Source organism: Xyrauchen texanus, chromosome 3 (genome assembly GCF_025860055.1).
Source record: "Xyrauchen texanus isolate HMW12.3.18 chromosome 3, RBS_HiC_50CHRs, whole genome shotgun sequence".
Lineage (NCBI taxonomy): Eukaryota > Metazoa > Chordata > Actinopteri > Cypriniformes > Catostomidae > Xyrauchen > Xyrauchen texanus.
In genome coordinates, this window is record NC_068278.1 from 26,277,288 (window position 1) to 26,296,205 (window position 18,918).

An 18,918-nucleotide genomic window follows, 5' to 3' on the forward strand; every position below is an offset into this window, starting at 1 on the left:
GCATATCTTAGTGTGTGTGTGTAACGGAGGAAATCCTGGCATTGTTTTGAATCCTTTACACACTTTATTAACTCTTCGTTTGTTCTCAGCTGGTAAAAATACCACAGTATATACATATATACATCCAACGAGCGCATTTCACCAGCATTGTTTTGGATGTTCGGTAAGTTCAGTCAAAAAATATACAGTACGTCATAAAAGCTGTCCAATCAACTTTTCCCTGATGCCTTTGGTTTTGTATCGTTAGGTTCGGTGTTAAAAATGCCAGGGTGAACGCTTAACGAACCAGGACTCAATTTTCATTTTTGGTCCAGACCAAGAGAACCGAACTACAAGTGTGAACACACCCTTAGGGTCACTGTTTCGGTAACGGTTTGGTATTTTCTATGTTCAGGAAAAATATATATTACTGCCAAATCCAAAGAAAGAGTACTCTATTTGGTAAACACTTCAACAGGTATGCCCTTAATAAAAATCATGGTTTTACTGCAATAGTAACCGTAGTTTAATCATGGTATTTGTAGTCAAATCATAGTAACCACAAAATCAACATGTTGCTGTCATGGTTACAATATATAGTAAAATCATGGTTACTATATATAAAGTACAGTATTATGGTTGTAAAACCATGGATCATTTTATCATAAGCATGATTTCTGCTAAGAAACCCATGGTGACAGCATTCATTGTTATTACAGCCATGGTTATAATAATATTAATATGGAAAAACCATGGTTAAATTTCATTAGGGTCCTTAACTAAAAAACCCTTTTCTCTTGTAACTTAATCAACATTTTAATGTAATACCTGCACTATTACATATGTAACAAACAAAGTGCATTTTTAAACTCAACATATATTCAACATTCGGAAGTTGTAGCCTACATCAATATTGAAGGAATAACCTATTAAAATGGATATGTGAAGGGATGTTGTGACACGGCTTGAGTGTTTTAATCATCAATCCATTCAGGGGTATTAGTGGAGGTTGGAACTACGCTTGTCTTTTTGATGCTTTGTTTTCTTTGCCAAACCTTGTGCTTACGATGCGTCATTATACATGAGGTGCATCGCGGTCCCAATGCTTAACGAACCGTGGGTGGCGAACCGGATGGTTCATTTTTATAGAGAACCGCTACACCCCTAATTTCCATTGAAGACAATTTGGGTAATCCTGACTCCGCCATTTGTCTTTCTTGTTAGCAGTGAGAAAGGAACCTTTGCACAGGTTTTAATATTTATTTAATGCTACTCTGAGCAAGAAGTACACTTGAGATGATCTTTTCAACAAGGCATCACAGGCAAAAAGGTTACTACGACAGCTATCAGACTTGCAGGAATTAACTCCATGTTATAACTCTATGCTATTATGCTTTAATAAATATACTGAAATATCCTGCTAACCTCCAAACTCTGAATGTGTGGTTATTTATTTTAGGACAGCTTTGAGCCCAATTTTTTACTTAGTCAGAGTCATAATTTGATGACTATGGTCATTTGTCTAATGAGCACTGAGGTTGAGAAGGGAGCAACTACTATACTTATACCTTAATTATATATAATGCATCATTATTTCAAATGCTTTTCTCAGACAATTATATTGTAACCAGTTTTGCCCTCCCATGTTCTTGATTTCTCTTTCACACACTCTTTCCCTGTAAGTGATGAGAGCTTGGGGCCAAAGCGAACTAGCTCTTGTGAACATCATTGTGTGCCTTTACTTCTAGTATACATCTGTTATTGATTTCTTATTAGATAGGATTCTCACACTGTTTGTGAACAATCTTCATATTGATTGTACTGTGGCATATAGTACAGCAATTAAACAGTATTTATATGGTAGGCCACGGTTGCCCTCCAATATCTGAAGAGTGCAGACTGGTGAACATATTCCCAAGGTTTTTTGCACTATTTTGAAAAGCCAAAGCCAAAGTAAACATCTTCATCACTATAAACTATGTAGCTTGCTTCAACACTTTCCTGATAAGCCTGTTGCCTTTAGTTCTGCAGGCCTCTCTGAGGTTGCTAACTGGATAGGGTGAGTTTAGCCTCTGGCCTCTCCAAGAAAACACTCCTCTGGGACAACTCTGGCATTTCCCGTCCCGCATGTCCCACACAGCTACTGCAACACAGGCCCTCACTCATGTATACAGGTTCTGGTATCCCTCATACAGTCAACCATGCATAAACATTCCTAATTTCTGTTTTTCTTCATTCTGCCTCTCTATAGCATCTTAAAAGATGGAACGTACTATCATCACATCCTTTTCCTGATTCATCAGTTACTCACAGACCACAAGTAACTACACCCACATTTAAAATGTACAAAATTAAAGTGATTCACAAATCCAAATTGTTCATATTGTGTGAGAATCTTGTCAATCATAGGCACATTACCAACACAAAGGCTTTTCCAAAATGTAGGCAATGTTAATGCTGCCCTCTAATATACCTTTTTTGATCATATTCAGGCAGCATCATATACTTTGCAGAGAAGGCAATCCCTGAATGCAATGCGGTATACTCGAGAAAAAAAAAAGAGAGAGCCGAGAGACATGTTAAATAAACATATTTAGTTCAATACTGTAAAGAATCAATACAAATAGTGGAAAATGTATTAACGCCTTTTCTGAACACAGAAGTATTTTTCTGCTTATTATAGTAGCACACGTTTGCTTAGCTCATACCTTGAATCGAACTCTGATCACAGTTGGCAGTGCATGACATTTTCAGGAACATAATGCCCTTCTTAACCAAAGAAATAAGAAAATTGCAGGCAATTCACAGCTTACTTTACATCTATACAAAGAGCAATCAAGTTTAGCTAGAATAATGCAAAAGAAGGCAATGGCAACTGATGCAGGCCTGGGCTGTTGACTTATGCAGCAGCTGTTAATAAAACCCCTTTTATAAAAATTCAGTGATTGACGTCGGCAGGAACATCATTTAGGAATTTTACCTCATAAATGCTCATTTGTACAAGGAAGAAGTGCCAGTTCTAGAATATTCAGTCAGCTGTGTCCTATCTCAATGATACTTCCGAAACAGTCACTGACATTTTCTTGCTGCAATAATCTAAAAATAACCTTAAATAATTCAGTTGTTTGGCTAAATAAAGCCAATGCTCTTGTGAAGTAAGTAATGAGATATCATCTGCTTCACTAGTCCTATCGCTGTGCAAGAATCTTTCTCATTACTTTGCAGGAGTGTTTAGGTATGTAGGCTGTTTGTTGATTTATTCTTCCCTCTGCAAGTTTCCAATCTGAAGTGATTAAAGGCCTCAGGCAGAGCCAAACTTGTGTTGTGTAAACCAAAACCCTATAAAAACACAACAAACTTTCTAATTTTTAACCTCATATGGCCCCAAAGGCACAAGAGGTATGCTTATCCTTCATGGGTGACAAGATGAATTAAATGAAAAGTCAAAATTTTGTCAACACAAATAGTAATAAATATACAATGAAGAGTCGGAAGGTACTGGACTCTATTACATCCACACAAAAGGTGTAAAATAGCCAAGTCCCAACTGATGTGTTGAGGTATTCTAGATTATGGATTTTTATGCTGCAAATGGACTCTTTTGTCCATTTGGCTTGAGGTAGTCATAACTTCAAAGCAGTAGAGTTGTCAGTTATCTCAGTTGTTAAAAGGAGTTCAGACTGCTAGTGCACAAACAGCCTGACCTCCTTAAGCACAAGGCCACTATGAGTCATTAGGGGGCGTGAAACAGACCACCTTGCAACAACACACCTCTAACTTCATTATATCATTCACCACCACCAGGTGCATGTGTATAATTTGGGACAAATCCTGAACGCTTCATTATTGAAGGACGTAAATGTTTCCACAATAGAATATCAGTGCTTAAATCATGGGGAAAAAATACTTAAAAAGGTTTACTGGCTGATTTAAAAAAATATATCTCAGTATTGGACTAAGATAGGAATTAAATGTGTGAATACCTCTGTCTGAAATGATGTAGCGCTCTCAGACAAGCCTGGAACTTTGACTCTATGGTCAAGGCAAAACTCGTTTTACATTCTTATGATGCAGGAACTGAAATTGAAAAATGTTTAAACTATACAAGACTGGCCAACACTACATGAGAGCTTAATAAAAAGGGTATGAACCATTTTTAGGTGCCAAAATATTTGCTAAGTGAAAAACTTGAAAGTTGAGTAAGGAAAGGCTTGCACATGATTCAGTGATCTTAGATTAGATAAAGAACTAAACATTCAACAAAAAATATCATGGAAAAATATCATGGAAGTAATTTCAGCATTCAAGGATTTATATCCAGTACACAGATATCCAACTGCAACAAATGCTAATTTTACTGGACAAGCTATTGCCTCAAAGCTCCACCAACAAGCACAAGCCATCTGTGTGTGTACAACAAACAGCATTGTTTGAGGCTTCTGCAGCTTACAGGAACTCCATTTAAATTTTCCAATTGCATTCCCATTGAGTCCAACAGAATGAAGTGGTGGAACCAGAGAGGGAATCCACCTACACAAGGGCCAGGAATTTCCAAAGACAGAACAGAGCTTCTCTCTTTGTGAGACTGAGTTAATGATCCATGAGGTGACTTGAGTGTAAAAGTATATTCATACTTGGGCATCTTCTCAAGTTTGGTGCATGATTGATGTTCCATGTGGTACCTTACAAACTTTTGGAAAATTACTAAAACAAACAAGGTAGAATCAGTATCCTAATTCACCATTTGAGCAACCCTGAGTAAAGCAGGCTGGCATACTGAGCATCTGGGCATACTGCAGCTGTCTGGAATGGCATGAAAGTGGAGAACACAAAGTAATATGCCATGTGTTTCTGATTTGAGAAATGCTTGTGAGTTTTGGACGACCGATATGGGTTTTTTAATGGCTGATGCCGATATCCAGAGAGCAGCGTGGCTGATAGGCCACTACAATGCCGATATATAACACAATTTAATATAGTAAATAACAAATGTAAAATTGCTAAAAAAATATATATAAACTCTTATTTAGTACTATATTTACTCAATTTCACACAAAACTAAAAAATAATATTGTATTTTAAATGTTAGATTGTAGCTTCTTCAGATTTCTGTTTAGTCATAAAATTTTAATAATTTATTTGCACATGAAGAAATGGTTAATATATATAGTAGAAGGAACTAACAGTACACACAGTAGTCCAGCAACCATGGATGGCAATTGCATGTTCCAAGGTAGCAAAAGCATTTTCTCCAAAAAAAATACCTGCGCTGAACAGGGTGGAGCCGAGCGGCACTTTCACCTGCATGCCACACCAGACTTGCGTTCCAGCAAGGGCCGGCGGGAGTACTTTATGAAAAGAGATAGCGGCAGACGGGAGAGAGAGATGCGTGAAGCTGTTTGTGTGTAGTGTGTTGAGCGCGTTTATGTGTAGTGAAGCTGAAAAGAAAACCTTTTGTGTACTGCTGAAAAGCGCCCTCATTGTGTGCGACTGCAAAGTGTTTTGCTGTCCCCAGTATCCTCCTTTCCACGAACTGTTTCAATACCGAATCTAACCAATTGTACATAAAGTGCATAGTGAATAAGACATTTACTTATAGCACACGTGAAGCGCTTTTACCATGGCTGCATCCGAAAATGTAGGCAACTTACTTGCTACCTTGCTGCCTAATCAGTTAATTGCTTAACTGACAGCTGCTTTGAAAGAATGGAACTCTCAAGGAAACTGGTCTCCAAACAGTTTGAAAAGCACCTTATTTTCATACTACCTCCGTATACAACCTCCAGAGGCAGCATTTTCCTGTTTTCGGAAGCAGCCTTGAAGTTGCACACGAGCCTCAATCTCCTGACAGTTTAAACGGTCTGGATCACCTGCCTTGATTGACATGAACTGACCACTATGATTTGTGAATCAGCTCAACTTTTGATTCTGAAGTTTTGATTCTGAATGATGGAATACACGCTTCAGAGGAAGATATTAGATGAGCTCTCGACGGGAAGCATTTTCTTCAGAGTGACAGGGAACTGTCACCATATGTGCTTTAGAGGTAAATAAATGAGCACTCCACAGGATGCTGAAGTTGTGAGAGGTTGGGTTATTGCATCTGTTTAATTACATCTGTTTAAACGAGATGTGTGCATATTTGCAGATGGTATATGATATTCGTTTTATAGATATTTGCCTTTTTATCATTATAAAAGACAGTTAAAAGTTAAAGGGAACTGTTGAGGAGAGAGAGGGAGAATGAGAGAGCCGATAATGTAAAAAGTCAGAATATCAGCCGATTTATCGGCCTTGGTGATATATTGGTCGACCACTTCTTGAGAGTAAAGACCCATTCACACAATTTCCACTGATGCTCAAACAGAATCTATGCATTAAACCAGTATAATGTAAACAATAATTGTTACTTTCAAGGTGGTAATTTAATGATTACTAAATGTTTACAAAACATATAAATGTGTCAACACACTGGTGCCTCCAAGGTAAATGTATGTCTGTAGAATCAGTATACTTGGGAAAATCCAATGGGTCATTTGAAGGAATGAAGAAAATAAGTGTCTGCATTCTCCTAAAAAATATTGCGATTGCGATTTGAACAGCGATTATGATGGTAATGTTTTCCACATGTTCAACAGCAAAAAGGCTGCTAGGGTTTTCACACTTGAGCCCTCTTAAAAAGAACCAAACTGAGACCTTTTTCCGGTTCACCCACAAACAAATAAATATATAAACAGTGAAACAAATTCTTCTTCATATTCAAATGTTACCATCCACCGTGTACCTGTTTTTGTCCATTTTGTGACAGGGTCTCAGCCCACTAATCATCAACATTAGTTTTTGAAACAGTCAACTTCAATTTTAGGGATGCTCCAATCAGGATTTTAACATCTGATACCGATCTCCAATTTTCTTTTCATCTCATCGATCGATGTTGATCATTTAACTTTTTATCAGCAGCTCTGTCAAAACTGGCTATATGTAAGCTTTCTGGTCAATGTCACTGTTAACTACATTTCCCTGTAGGTAAAACCATATTTGTTGCCTAGTTTTTGAGGTCAAAAATAATTTTGGTTTACAAAATTTTAAAATATAAATGTTACTCTTTATTCTAGGCCTTAAAAACTAGTTGGCTTATACAAATTAGTCTTTACTGTATATAAGTTAGTCCTAAAGAATGAGGCTTAATGTCAAACTGAAGTTGAACTGATAACCCATTGGTGTAATTACATTTAAAGTGAAAATTTTGGTTAGTTTGTCACCATTTCATTTACTTATTTTTAATTCATTATTTTATTATATTTAATTTAGTATTGCATTATATTATAGTAACTAAATATTTAATATAGTTTTATTATATGTACGTTCCTTCCTTTTCATTTTGTTGGAGGTTGGTAATATTAGAGTGGTGGTGGCGTAGTGGGCTAAAGCACATAACTGTTAATCAGAAGGTCGCTGGTTCAATCCCCATGGCCACCACCATTGTGTCCTTGAGCAAGGCACTTAACTCCAGGTTGCTCCAGGGGGATTGTCCCTGTAATAAGTGCACTGTAAGTCACTTTGAATAAAAGCATCTGCCAAATGCATAAATGTAATATTAGTTACGCTTTTACTTGTTTCCACGGGGAGTGTAATAAGGGCGACATGCTCTCTCTTGAGGTAAACAAATGACAAGAGAATGGAGGAAGAGAAGTTTCTGGACTCTACAGGTGTTACTGTTAATGCTGTCTGTTAAATAATCGCACAAGGTCAAATCGCGGTTTCTATTTTATTTTGATTAATTGTGCAGCCCTACTTTGGACAAAGCAAACACTGAAGCTAAAATCACTACATTTACTGCTGAAGATTTTAATGACTAATCTAGCACTATAAAACATTCCTGTGGTAACCCAAACAATATAAAACTAAATAAGCCCCACAAAGGTGATACTATAAAATTATTCAACTAAACAAGCCAAACTGATCTTCATATACTATGTTAAAGAGTCGTGGCATGCTTTTTATTTGTGCAAGATGGATTAAAAGTAGAAATTGTCCCCATTTAGTAGTGGATAATCCTACATGAATATTATATGATGTCAGATATGCCAGATTGGACTAGCTGCATTAAACATAATATGATGTAACATAAAATAATATGGTGATACAAGTCATCATAATCAGTCAAATTAAGGTATACATATACAGCTAAAGTCAGAAGTTTACTTACACTTAGGTTGAAGTCATTAAAACAAACTCTTTAACCACTCCACAGATTTAATATTAGCAAATAATATTTTGGAAAGTCATTTAGGACATCTACTTTGTATGACACAAGTAATTTTTCAGACAATTGTTTCACTTTTAATTGACTATTTCATAATTCCAGTGGGTCAGAAGTTTACATACACTAAGTTAACTGTGACTTTAAGCAGCTTAGAAAGTTCCAGAAAATGATGTCAAGACTTTAGACAATGAGTCAATTAGCTTCTGATAGGAAGTGTACTGAATTAAAGGTGTACCAGTGGATGTATTTTAAAGCCTACCTTCAAAATTAGTGCCTCTTTGCTTGGCATCATGGGAAAATCTAAAGAAATCAAGACCTCAGAAAAACAATTGTGGGCCTCCACAAGTCTTGTTCATCCTTGGAAGCAATTTTCAAATGCCTGAAGGTATCACGTTTATCTGTACAAACAATAGTATGCAAGTATAAACACTATGGGACCACGCAGCCATCATAACACTCAGGAAGGAGACACATTCTGTCTCCTAGAGATGAACATAGATTGGTGCGAAAAGTGCAAATCAATCCCAGAACAACAGCAAAGGACCTTGTGAAGATGCTGGAGGAAACTGGTAGACAAGTATCTATATCCATAGAAAAACAAGTCCTATATGGACATAACCTGAAAGGCTGCTCAGCAAGGAAGCTCTGCTCCAAAACCGCCATAAAAAAATCCAGACTACAGTTTGCAAGTGCACATGGGGACATATCCTCTGTTCTAACTAAACAAACATTTAACTGTTTGGCCATAATGACCATTGTTACGTTTGGAGAAAAAAGGGAGAGGCTTGCAAATTGAAGAACACCATCCCAACCGTGAAGCATGAGGGTGTCAGCATCATGTTGTGGGGGTGCTTTGCTGCAGGAGGGACTGGTGCACTTCACAAAATATATGGCATCATGAGGGAGGAAAATGATGTGGATACATTGAAGCAACATCTCAAGACATCAGCCAAGAACCTAAAGTTTAGTCACAAATGTGTCTTCCAAATGGAAAATGACCCCAAGCATACCTCCAAAGCTGTGTTAAAATAGCTTAAAGACAACAAAGTCAAGGTATTGGAGTGGCCATCACAAAGCCCTGACCTCAGTCCAATGAAAACTGAAAAAGCGTGTGTGAGCAAGGAGACCTAAAATCCTGAATCAGTTACACTAGTTCAGTCTGGAGGAATGGGCCAAAATTCCAGCAACTAATTGAGACAAGCTTTTGGAAGGCTACCCAAGATAAACAATTTAAAGGCAATGCTAGTCATAGGGCTGGGCGATAAAACGATATCAATATTTATCACGATAAAAAAACTCCATGATATAAACGATAAGCTTTTGAGTAAATTTCGATATATAGCCTGTGTTCTAAATCTAGACATGCGTGTTGCTAAAAACACTAGCAGTTTGGCTTTCTTATTATATGTTTCCACTGGTGTGTGGTGAGCGAGCGCTTTCAATTCCTTCCTATGGAAGCCGAGCATCAAGCTCGCAAGGTGGATTGTAAAATTAACAGCAGCGCGGGGCAAGCGGTTCCCTAGAGTTGGGAGTGGCTTTGTGCGGATTTCTTCCACATCAGTGGAAACACAGCCTCAGACTGAAATAAGTTGCTATTCCCCCTGCTACGCATGTCACCGCTTTCCGGATCCCAGATTGATTCCATCTTGACTGCAAGACATCACGACGATGGTTACGCCCTCTCATCGTCTCTAGTGAGCAGCGCGACAAAACAACAGTGCCGGTTACATCATATCTGATCTTTCTGCACTGTATTCTTGAACATTTATCTCTAGCACTGAAACACACTTCACTGATGCCCTGTCCTGGGCCACACCCGCATCCTCTTTTCCCCACATGTGCATAAACATGAGGTGCGTGTTTCCAGAGCACTTTTAGACCATAACGTTTTTTTTTCTCTAAATTTAGTTTTATTAATCAGCATGTTCCAAGTCTTTAATAATAAACAAATAGATTTCTGTTCTAATTTTGTGAAATTATTCAGATTTCATCATCTCTGACAAGGATGAAAGACAAAACAATTACTAGTTTGTAGCCTAGTCTTTCTCACTTTAATGAAAATAGAAAAATGGTGTATTCAGACTTTTACATTTTCAAAGGTTTCTCTCTGGAGATACCCCTGAACCCACATACAGTATCCTTCCTCAGTCACAAGGGCTTCTATGCCCCCATACTTGGATATCTGTATGTAAATAAATGTGAAAATAATTTTTATGTAAAAAATTATATATATATATATATATATATATATATATATATATATATATATATATATATATTAGGGCTGTCAATTGATTAACATTTTTAATCGAATTAATTACATGATGTCCCGATTAATTAATCGCGATTAATTGCATTTAATCGCATATACAAATATTTGCTGTGAAAGCCCCTTATATAACAATAATTCTATATATAATGATGAAATAATTATACATAGTTATCTTTAAATATTTAAAAATTATATTATATATATATTCAGATAATTAAAATGCATTACATTCTTGTGGCAGAAGAGTTAATCATTAATAAGACAATAAAAAAAACGGCTTTAGAATACAATGTATTGTTTACTACCATATTATTGATCATAAGTCAATCATTGTCACACAGTTCACAGCAATCCATTTCGCCAGTGAATTTGTCAATCAGTTCAAGAATTATTATGACGGCTTGTTTAAGGACCCGTCAATTTCAACAAGCGTCAGACATGCTTGTGTAGCGTCTCGGGTGCATCATAAAAATAAAATATTTAGATCACTGTCAAGTTAAATATAGTTTAATACTTAGAACACATCTTGACGCAAATCCCTTAGTTCGTATTTGCGGTCCATCAAATGTTTTGAATGCAAGAACGTAACGAATGTCTGTTATGTGCTGTCTGGTTGTTTTCTTCACTGTATAAACTGCGCGTTGCCACAAAGCTGAAATTTCAATTACTTCCTTCTGGAGTAAACAGGTGATACTACAAGCTTGCATTTCTCAGGAATCGGACTTTTTACAATTCGGGGGCATTGCAATTAATTGCATAAATATTTTAACACATTATTTTTAATAAAATGAATCGCACTGAATTATTGTTTTATATGAAATTGTTTTATATGAATTTATTGTTTTATATGAAAACGACAGCCCTAATATATATATATATATATATATATATATATATATATATATATATATATATATATATATATATATACCTTCATTATGATTCAAAATGAACAGATCATCTTATAACATTCATATTCAACTGCACTCAATTGATAAATTCTAAAACATATTGTAATATTTTCATAGAATATCCCTCAACCCCACTGCATTGGCTGTGTCTGGCCCCCAACACAGTTTTGTAAAGACTATTTAGACTGTTTAGGATTTTGTTTTCTCTTCTTTTTTTTGGAAATTCAAAAAAATGTGCAATGTTTTAATGTCAGGAACGGTGAAAAACTTTAAATGTATTTGGCTAAGGTTTGCACTTCAAATACAACTACACAGGAAATAATACAGTAATTCCACTCTTTTAATAACAAAGCTGTCAAACATGTTTTATATTATGATTTTAACACCAACTCTTGTTATACATATAAGGTATTCCTGCAGAAAAACTTCTATACACTATCTCTCAACAACTCGTAATGTTCACTTCAGTCTCTTTATTTCAACATATAGTATATAAACATGTCAAGTGCACAGAGAGCAGAAACACTCTATGAAAGCCATACCACCAGCCCTGCAAGGAACTATGAAGTTCTCCAGAAAGGAGGTAATGTAAATAGATTTAAATAGATTAAAAAAAGACAATAATATAGGGCTGAGAAAATTAGATGTCTACCTACATTTGAATACAAGCTATTATTATATATTAGATATGGATGATAAACTTTTGAGTATTTAGCCTATGCTCTACATCTAGATGATCAGATCAGGTACGTCTCACTAAAACGCAAGCAGTATGGCAAACTTTCACAACTAGCTAACTGAATCAACCCCCTCAATAATCAAAACAACAACAATAACAATAATTAACCTCCATTATTTATACCACGATCAATGGAGCATGGGTAAATACTACACGCTACAACCCCCCAACCCTCCCTTGGCTGAAGATTATGAAATTGACTAAATTTAATCGAAAAGAGGTCACACACCTTATGTAGGATTAAATCCTAAACTGAGTGTACTTTAAAGGTAGCTTGCCCTCTGGGGTTTACTAGTAAACTAACAAGTAATGTATTTACATCCATTCTTGAGATATAACAAACATGTGGAATGTATTTCCTCTCCCATAAATGGTATGAAATTATATCATGATAAATATCAATATTGAACAAAATAAAAACATATATTGATAATATTTTTGGCCATATCGTCAAGCCCTAGTCATCAGTACAGAATAGTGATCTTGTAAAGTACTGGTGAGAACTCAGCAGATGTTTTATTATTGGTAACATGAGAAGATTGTACCTTGAGGCTCTTAAATCATGCATAAACCAGTGCTATAACAGCATGGATATGTAAATACCTGAGCCACACTGAACCTGAGCTTTGCTACCTTTCTGAAAGGGAGATGATGTTTGTTAAAAAGAGGGTGAGTTTCATAAAACATAACACAATTCACCATCTGTCACTATAGAAAGACAAAGGTGTGCATTGTTCAAACTTTTCCAAGTGCTATCGATTCCACATTCCCTCTGTGAAAATGTTTAATGACAGAAGATTAATCCCGCTTTGTCTATAGGGTGGTGAAGTCACTTTCAAGAGTCACAAATTGGGCTTTTCATTATAACCTCCTACAGTGCTCAAAGGAAAGTATTCTGCCCCACCTTCACAGTTTAATTCCAATACAGTCACATCACTCAGGAGTTGCATTTGCCTGCTTAAGGCTTGGGATGAGAGCAATAAATCTTTGCAGGTCTTAGAACATTATGTAATGGCTTACAACAAAACAATAAGTTATGAAATCCATACTTGTTACAAAAACAGATAATTACATTCTTTTAAATCTCATCCTATTGTTTTATGCATGCACTCCAAAAATAATTTGCAAAAACAACAACGAAGAAGTGTTTCACAAATTTAAACAGTATTACTTACTGTTTAATCTTTGAATACACAGATTGAATATGACTCATACGTTATATTGGGCTCTACACCCATACAGCAAATAGCACAGCTGCTAAAAGCTATGAGGAAATAAAGGACCGTTTGCCAATGTCTACTTCTAAAGAACTACTGAGTGGCATGTGAAAAGGCTGCCTTCGATTAATTCTGATCATATGTCCACTAAAACTGATGAATCAAGAATAAAAAATCTGTCTTGGGTTGACAAAGTAGCTGCATACTGAGAGATTTTACTGAGAAATACAATCCTCCAGCTGGAACCATCAGCCAGACCAAAGCTAAAGATAGTTTGGCTGCATTTTATGAGTGGAAAAATGTCAATCAGTAGAACTGGATTTTTCCCATTAAGAGGCTTTATATGCCTGAAATATTACCACACAGCAGTGCTGCTATGCTGCAAAACAATGGTCCACAACATCAACAATGCAACACTGTTTGCTAACCGCTTATCCTAGTATTAAGAGCATAAGCATAAGACCCCATTATCAGTAGTCAATGATGATTAAAGTTACAGTTCACCCAAAAATGAAGTTTTGTCTTTGATTACGTTTTATCATACATCGTTTGAACCCAAATGGCTTTTTGTTTCTTCTGCGGAACTCCAAAGGAGACATTTATCAAAATGTGAGAGTTGTTTTCTTCCAAATAATGAAAGTGGATAGGGACGAGAGTTTGTCAAGCTCCAAAAAATCTATAAAAAAGGCACAGTGAAAGCAACATAAGTTGCCTTATGACTCATGCACTATATTACAAGTATTCTTAAGCATTGTGTGAGGAAGGCACTGAAATTTAAGTTGTTATTCACTGGAAATCTTGCTTTACAGATATTGTCATTTTTATTGCATGAAAAAAGTCCTTCTGCTTTCCACGGAAGAAATAAATTCTCACAAATTTCGAAAGACAAGAGGGTGTGAAAATGATGACAGAATTTTTTAATAATGGGAGAATATTTGTTTAAGTTAGACATAATGCTAAGCTTTGAAAATAGTTTCTAATGTAGCCCGTTTTTCTAATTTTTAACTTTAGTGTGCTCAATGTGCACCTGAAGAACTTAAAAAGTCAATGATACCAATTCTTTTGAGCATAAAAGCACTGTAAGTGTCATTGACAAGTACGAGTTGCTACAAGACCTTTTGCTACAAATTCACTGGCCTTATCTCACTACTTATTTTCAGCTTTAGATTGTGGGCTATTTTCTGTTATTTACAGTAAGTGATTTGATATGTCAAATGGCAGTGTGAAAAACAGAATTGAAAAAGTTTTTAGCTGTTTGAGTTGTCAGCAGACAGCACAAGACTGCGCATGAATGGGCCTGATAGGCTTGTAAAGTCTAAAATGCCAGCAACTGTTTCTGAGCATGTTTCCACGGTGATTAAGCATGTGGAAAAACAGAATGGGTGCTGCCTGTATCATTTAGGCAGCCACTGACGAGGCATTTGCGAGAATTAGCCTGTACCTGCTCAAATGTAGCAGAGACAATAATGCTGCTGATATAACAAATGTGAGTTGCCAAGATCTGACATAGGATGCATCATGCAGGGCTTTATTACTGTCAGATCATTACACTGCAATGTCTTTTGTGAGAGTTGTGGGTAAAGTAAGTTTAGCACAAGGTTAGGTTAAATAGTTATTTTGGCATATAAGTTTGTTTCAATTTTAATCAGTTTGATTCAGAGAGTTTGTATGCATGTGTGTTCATTGTGACTCTAAATGTGATTCTAAATATTCCTCACAAAGTACAATTTACAGATGAAGTGCAAAAAGACATGCTTATGATAAAGAGATATTTCACTCAAAATTGAAAATTATGTCATTTAGTCCATGGAAAACAAATCAGGATGTTAGGCCTCAGTCACCATTTTTTTCTACACTTTACAACAAAAATTAACATTCTGTCTAACACCTTTGTGCTCCAAAGAAGAAAGAATGTCCTACAGGTTTGGAACAACATAAGGATTCATTTTTCAATATATCCCTTTAAGGTGATTTACAACATGAGGCCTAATTAAAGTGACAGCAAATGCTGAACAAATCCTTGACATGTATGCCGAGCTGACATGTGCAGCTAATACATTAATATGCAGTGGCTCAGTGGTTGAGGCTCAGGGTTACTGACCAGAAGGTATGGGGTTCAAGCCCCAGCACAACCAAGATGCCACTGTTGGGCCCTTAAGCAAGGCACTTAACTCCAGGTTGCTCTGTGTGGATTGTCCCTGTAATAAGTGCACTGTAAGTTGCTTTGGTCTGCCAAATGTAAAATTAATAAATTAATACCTGTGATTACTGTCATATTTGCAATATTTTGCAAATATACATTAGATGTCAAAAATGGATGACATCATTGTTGGTTGAGTGGTAAGTGAGTCTTGACTTCTTTTCTAAATCAATGAGTACATGTGTATTCAGTTTCAGAAAAAGGTGTATTTAATCATGTGGTTGCTCCACTTAAATGCAAACAACCATGCTAACTACTACTCTCCGTATAAGCCTGAAACTGAGGCTGAATATAACTTCATGACATCATGGTTGAAAGTAGCAATTTCGGCATGAATATTTGCACTAGGTGTAAATAGTAACTGCCACACAGCGCTGCTATTAGGGCTGGTTATCGCCTGGCACCTCACGATACAATACGTATTGAAATACATGTCAGATATCGATATATTGCGATGCATCACAATATCATAATTTGATCCGATTACAAATAAATTTCAACTCTAATGCATTTGGGTATATTTCAGTTATACTGTTACTGATATCTGATGTAAAGCATTTAGCTTGAAACATCTTGTTTTTGTCTATTGGTGAGCTCAATAAATTGATTTGGAAGTAAAAGTGTGCCAACTTTGTTTTGTGTTTTCATGATATGAATACACAAGTAGTTGAATAGAAGACTTGATACATGATCTAAAGTATCGATACAATATCATGAGAAAACGTATCAAGATGTATCGGCATAGCACTAGTGGCTATTTGCACAAAAAACAGCGTGGATGTCCTTTTTTCATGCGGACGACCCGGGTCCTATTGTATCACTTTTTTCCCATCCCGTTTCCTGTTTCCACTCTTACTATTTCATTTAATACTACTTATAAAAAATTATATAAAGGTTGATTTCCTTGAAGTGATTTGGTTAAGGTGAAGGTCGAGGAGTAGACAGAAATGGGCCAGGTCTATGCGGGCGGTCTTAGTTTGGCGGCCCAGCAAAAACCACTTATCCAGCCGAGAACGAGTTGGCTCTAGCGGCCATTCAAGCTCCATCTCATCTACAGCCTTAGTAAGACAGTTTGATCTGGGTAAAATTAACCATGGTTTTACTATAATAATATTGTAATAACCATGTTTTTTGGCAGAAGCCATAGTTTTAATGGAATTAACCCAGGTATCACTACAGTAATACAGTGTTATTATAGTAACCATGTTTAATGTTGTGGTTACTAAGATTTTACTACAAAATGCCATGGTGATAATATGGCTCCTGTATTAAAACCATGGTAGATTTGTGTAAGGTACTGTTAGGGTTAGGTTAAGTGGTAGGGATTGGTATAGGGTGTCTGTGGGACACTAAATAAACACAATAAACACACTGCAGTGATACTTTATATTTGTATTTAAATAGGAGTAAAAATAGTATCTGCCACTATGTGCACTTATTGCAAATATGTTGATTTTTGTTGCTATTTGCACTAAGTGCAAATAGGCTGTAAGTGCAAAAAAGCAACAAAAAACTCCCTTCAAATTTAGGTTTTGAAAAAAAAAAAAAAAAAAAGTGTACAGTGACCGAAAATTTTGCAATCAATAAAAAAGTAGGCTTCTGCCAGAATTGTCAGTCATTGCTGTCTATCAAACACCTCTCTTAAACGGTTAAAAAGATATGTCCATACAAAACAATGATATTGTGAAAAATAACGATAAAGGAAAAGAACAGATGCAAAATAAAACCTAAAAATAACCACTAGATAAAGTTCTTTGTAAGTTCTTCTTAGGTTAACACGCCTTTCTGCAGCGTTCTGGGAAGGTTAGTTTATGGTTTTAAAAGTAAAACCCGTACATTTCCATTTATTGTTTTCGAAATGTAAGCCCAAATTCACGAGGTGCTCGTGCTCTGGCAACAGTAGAAAGACACTGCGCAATAACTATTTCCAGCGTTAGATCAGAACAACAATATGCGATCTTTGCTTGTGGTTCAAACCTAGTGAGCTGCCTATCAAGACAGCATTATTGTCTACAAACTCGACTGCACGCGCTTAGGATGTCCAAAAAGGCTGCACGCGCATATGATGTCCAAAAAAACGGTCTATGTAGGCAGTTCACCAGGTTTTGAGACACAGCCAATATGTAATAATTACTGTACCAGTTGGTGGATGCTCGGGGGTTCAGGATGTCTTCTTTAGCCGTCAGTAGAGACAGGCTGTACGTGTCCAAGTTAATCGCGCGCATCCTGATGTTGGAGTTTGTCAATGTACTCCACGAGGCCAGTTAACTTCAACACACGATCTGTGTAATACGAGAAGTTCCCTTATCCAGCTTTGTATTCAAAGACGTGTGCAAGTTTTAGATGCTATCTTTATGTGAAGAACTTCTGAGAAGGTGGATACGTGCACTCACTGGTGATGGTGTAACTAACTGCAACAGTCCTGCTGGAAAACTTCACGAAAAGGATTTTTTCCAAATAGCTCCACCTCTTGCTCTGAAAAAAAAAAAAAAAATTGCTGATGCACAATTTTTGTTTTGGTTGCTGGTTATACGCACACGGCCGGGTTATGCGCCATTTACGGTCACACTAAAATAATTTGGGGGGGAATTGCTTAATCAACGTTTTAATATATTTTACACGTGACGACGCAATTGAAAATGGATTTATGGGCATACTTGTTGAGTTAGGTCATGAGATGTCCAGATGCCTTTGCCTGTTTTGCATTATATTGTGTCACTTGCACAAGACAGTTTTGCACACCTACCTTGCAATCTTCGATTCCCAGAACGTTCTGGGAACATTCGATTTTTTCCCCAGAACATTCAGACAGCTTTATAGGAATATTCTGGGTTCAATACAAGTTAAGCTCATTTGATTTCAGAATCACCAAAGAGGGTCAAATCACAAGAAAAGGAAAACAAGAAAAATGAAATCTATATGGATTTCTGCAAATTCATTTGGCATTTTCATATATTTCCAACTATTTTGTGCCTAATGCTTGAAGCGTGGCCGTGAATGAGTGTGAGTGTGGTTGGAAGTCCACAGGTCTTCCATTGACAAACTATTGAGCTGCCTGTCTCTCTTTGTACAGGCTTCCAGTGAGCAGTCTTTGGAGCGCTTGGCAGCCAGCTGAGAAGCTGTTTACTTTGCGTTAATCCCTGGAGGGACCCTTGCCCCAGCAGGGCCGATTTCATGGGAACTGAACTTGATGTTGTCTCCATTTAAATTGGCTTTGTTCCTGTTGAAAATGCAAAGCTCTATCTATCTGTCTATACATAGAAGCACAGTTTTTTGAAGAAGAATTGGTGTGAAAAAGAGACTTTTAAATTATTATATTCAAGATTTTTGTATG

The 18,918-nt window shown here is 36.5% G+C and overlaps 2 protein-coding genes across 3 annotated transcripts in view; both read right to left on the reverse strand.

The window, feature by feature from the left end:
• Positions 1-18,003, reverse strand: part of LOC127633266 (drebrin-like protein B) — a 79,341-nt gene extending 61,338 nt beyond the window's left edge. For both annotated transcript variants that reach the window (XM_052112240.1, XM_052112232.1), the window contains exon 1: positions 17,724-18,003. In XM_052112240.1, coding sequence (XP_051968200.1) covers positions 17,724-17,809 — 86 coding nt within the window. In that variant the 5' untranslated portion in view covers positions 17,810-18,003. The remainder of the gene's footprint in view (positions 1-17,723) is intronic.
• LOC127633288 (zinc finger protein 99-like) overlaps positions 1-18,918 on the reverse strand; it is a 301,889-nt gene that overhangs the window by 156,142 nt on the left and 126,829 nt on the right. The gene's annotated exons all lie outside the window — the stretch shown is intronic.